At 33.6% G+C, this 4356-nt stretch overlaps 1 protein-coding gene across 1 annotated transcript; it reads left to right on the top strand.

The window, feature by feature from the left end:
• The first annotated feature begins 455 nt into the window (after positions 1–455).
• Positions 456–1246, top strand: LOC141602269 (uncharacterized). The gene is made up of 2 exons (XM_074422572.1): positions 456–567; positions 801–1246. The coding sequence occupies exons 1-2, from the start codon at positions 456–458 to the stop codon at positions 1244–1246; spliced, it is 558 nt and encodes a 185-aa protein (XP_074278673.1).
• Positions 1247–4356: the final 3110 nt, after the last annotated feature.

Raw genomic sequence — 4356 nt, 5'->3', positions numbered from 1 at the left:
CCTTTGCAACTTTCTCCAAATCATCAGGTCTAAATATGAGTAAGGGCAAGTCAAATGCCTACTTCAATGGAGTGAATGCTGATTTGAAATAGGATATACTAAGGATTTCAGGTATGGTGGAGGGTTCACTCCCTTTTAAATATCTTGGAGTTCCTATCAAAACCACAAGACTTAATGCTAAGGACTACAAGCCTCTCATTGATAAAGTTGTTCAGAGAATTAGAAATTTGGGGGCTAGAAAGTTATCCTATGCAGGTAGGCTGATCCTGGTTCAAGTTGTCCTTAAGACTCTACATAACTACTAGGCTAGTATCTTTATACTACCAACTGGAGTGATCAATAGAACTGAGGCTATATGCAGAAATTTTCTATGGGATCGAGGGGTGGATTATTTGAGATCACCTCTTATTTCCTGGGAAAAAATCTGTAGACCTAAGAGTGAAGGAGGATTAGGAATGAACTGTGCCACTGATTGGAACAAAGCAGCTGTTGGAAAATTGGTCTGGTGGTTAGCTACTATGCCTGATCACTTGTGGGTTAGGTGGGTCAACACAGTCTACATAAAAGGTAAGCAGTGGTTGGATTATAGCCCCTCAAGCAATTCCACCTGGTCTTGGAGGAAAATATGCCAAAACAAATCCCTTTATCAGGACTCATACCATCAGAACATTTGAACCTTGGATAAAAGGAAAGAATACTCGATTGCCAAAGGCTATGAACTCATTAAAAAAAAGGAGGGAAAGTTCAATGGCACGGTCTAATTTGGACCAAATACACGATCCCTAAACATGGTTTCATAGCTTGGATCTACTTTGACAATGCTTTAAAAACCAATTTCAAATTGCATAAATTGGGGATTGATGATGATGATATCTATACGATTTGTGGGATGGGCTCAGAGACGGATTCTCATTTATTCTTTGAATGTGAATATAGCTCCAAGATAATTGCCCTCATAGGCAATCAGATCAGGGAGAACATTCCTGTAGACAACCACACAGAATGGCGAAGAAGATTAACTGGCTCTACGATGCGAAAAGGGATCATTAACGCTCTGTTAAATGCCTCAATCTATGCCATATGGAGACAGCGGAACCTCTGCAAAGATGATCTTGTGCTGCTTACACCGGAAAAAGTAGCGATGATGATTATTAAAGAGGTCACTAATCGTATCTTAAGCTTTCAGGAGCAAATGGGAAGTCGAGAAAGAGAATTAATAGAGGGATTGCATGAACACAATGGATGAAGGTGATGGGATGAGCAGTTCAGGAGTTTGGGACGATTGATTTGTCCGGAAGCCACCTGGTTTTGATGATAAGATTTTTTTAGGCATGTCAGTAGTGATAGTTGCTCATTTTGTTGGGCTGTGTTTGTTTCCATTTGTTTGGTTCTAAGAAGGTCGGGTTGGGTCTTTTATCTCCGTCTTCTCTTGTATGGTTACATTGTTTTTTTAATATACTTACATTTTACCGAAAAAAAAAATTGCACAAGTCAATAATAATAACACGAGTTGAGTAGTTAACCTACTTGATAGCAAATCTTCGAGTCACACGAGTCACACAAGCAATCAAATCGATCTTTTACAAATCCATAACCTACATAACATAATTATGTACAAGTCATTAACTAACCAAATAATCATGCACTTATCATATGCCTATCACGTCCTAATCCTTTTGACAACTTTAAAGCTAAATCTCTAATTCTACCGTTTACAGCAGAGTTCAGTCTCACTATAAAATTCATAATTAATTCAATAAAAATCTAAACGATGCAAGACCAGTGGGGTTGGAACCCTAAGACACATATATACAGTTCTTATAAAATAAAATTTCCTCAAATTCCATACTTATCAAGGTTTTCTTGAAATATTTATAAATACCGACGAATTCTGTCGCATAAAAAGTATCGATTCATAAAAACAAGTTTAACATATGATTTTTGCGAAATTCCAATGCCTAGCATCATCTAAACTATTAAAAATTAATGTATGCAAAATACCCAACTAAGTTTCAATTTATAATTTAGGTTTACGAAATAAACTTTAGACTACTAGTGCATTCGCGGATTCTCAGTCGACATGTTCATTATGAATTTATTCTGAAAGATCTACACGGCCAATAGATACGAAATTTTACAGGCATAAACTAGACTTGAAAATAACCTAAGTCTATTCTTTATGTTTTCGAAGATAACAATTTAAAATGGCCTGATAATTCGTTTAAGACAACTTACAGATTTACAGAATTGTTGTAACTTTCCTTCTTTAACCTAATCATGTTTAACTTAATCTTCATGTAATTAAGCACGACTTCTACCATAATCCTACTATAATTTAAGTCTTAAAGACGTACAATTGAATCTTAGAAAGATTAAAGGCAACTTACAAAATAAAAGATCGAATCCAATAGAAGTAGTGCAAAATCCCCAAATTGATTGCCCAATTCCCCTTTCCCCTATTTTTTCCTTTTTATTCTCCCTCTCCCTCTCTAACTTATGTGTGATATTTGTAAAAGTGAAAAGTGATTTATCAATAGGTCTACCCTTGTATTTATAGTAGAAGGTGGGTCAACTTAGAAAGTTATTAGGAAACCTACCAATTATAGAATATGTGTATTATTATTATTATTAATTATTTATTGTATACTACACACGCGGTTTACACGAGCCCAATTCACCATCCCGACTCATTCATCCTTTTATTAGTTATTCTGTCTCCCAACATATCTCATAGTTAATAAATATCATTTACAAAATACTCAAATATAATTTATAAAACAAATTTTAAAAGCACATTTTAATATTTCCACCGTCTGACTAACCACTAATCAACCTTAAAATACGGGGTATTACAGTCTTCCCTCCTTAAAAAGAACTTCGTCCCCGAAGTTCACCCAAACTATCCAAAAATAGACACCATCATACCAATAGAAATGCTATCATTATTAACTAAAGATAAACCAACCGTATTAAACACTCGTAAGTAAAATATATCAACTCAAAACTTTAGTAGTATCACATTCTACCCTCCTATAAACAAACTTCGTCCCGAAGTTTAACCCATTTATATCTACAACAACTAACCACTGACAGTGCGCGATTCTCTGTTGGAATATGTGTCCTCCGACAATAATGCGATCACGACTGTTGATCATGATGATCACATGTTTAAGTCTCATTAAAATGAATACAATTGGGAAGTAATATTGTTATCACAATCGGTCAACATATATCGGTAATGATTGGTTGACTAGAGTTTGACATTACTGTCGTGTGACGGTGGTGATCAGTTGACCCCCTAGGTCATACCTAAAGGGCAATACTCTTAATTGATCATTTAATTAATCGTATAATGTTACGAGTTAATTAAATTACTTGAAAAATTGACGGACGATTTTGGAAGTAAAATTTACGTATCAAATTGAAATGTGATTAAATGAGATACGGTCTGAGTAATCAAATTATATCATTACTCAGATGAAATTATTGTTTAAAGAAACAATTGGATTTGAATGAATTATTATAAATGCGATTTATAAACGGTAAAATATTTTGGTACGAGTAATTATGAATTACTAAGTCGATTTTTGTATATGACGTATTTTTATTAATACGTTGATTTTTAATATGTTAAAAATACATAAACAATTTATGTTACATATGACAAGTGACATATTGACATTTGACAAAAATAATATGGAATCCATATTACAATGTGGACCGAAATATTGGGAATAATTAACATATTGTGTTAATTTAGATTAGTGGAATTGATCATCATTTCTCTAATATAGGCATGCATACCTAGTGCCTTTTGTGTAAGAACACAAAGGCCATGCATAGGCCATTTTCCCTTCCCCTACCCTACTTCTCCCTTGGAAAGAACAAGGGTTGTTTTTCTTTTTATTTTATCTTTCACTATATGGCATAGTGTGTTAGATAATTTATTCATTCACTTAACATAATTATTTTAGAGAGATAAAAATAATTCCTCTTCCTCTCCTCTTCTCAACCGGTTTTGAGAACTCAAATACCAAACCTTTTGGTTCAATTTTTCACAAGATTAATATTATACTAGATCAAATAATATTAATTAGATTAAGAGAAAGCCTTGGGTATAAAGCTTAGGGAGAGATCTTATACTTAGATCTTGTTCATCCATAAGGAAAGCTCAAGAACAAAAGAAAAGGAGATTTCTTTTGTGCCCTATAAAACCGAAATACCCATTGTAAGAACATGATTTCTTCTCTTTGTTATTTTGTTTGCATGCATAAAATCCGTTTTAATTTTATGACAAATTAACTTAGACATATTTGAGTATGTTATTATGTATATGAATCTACATTTCCTTCAATC

Source organism: Silene latifolia, chromosome 9 (assembly GCF_048544455.1).
Source record: "Silene latifolia isolate original U9 population chromosome 9, ASM4854445v1, whole genome shotgun sequence".
Classification (NCBI taxonomy): domain Eukaryota; kingdom Viridiplantae; phylum Streptophyta; class Magnoliopsida; order Caryophyllales; family Caryophyllaceae; genus Silene; species Silene latifolia.
The sequence above is the reverse complement of the archived record's forward strand: the minus strand, read 5'-3'. Positions and strand labels throughout refer to the sequence as shown.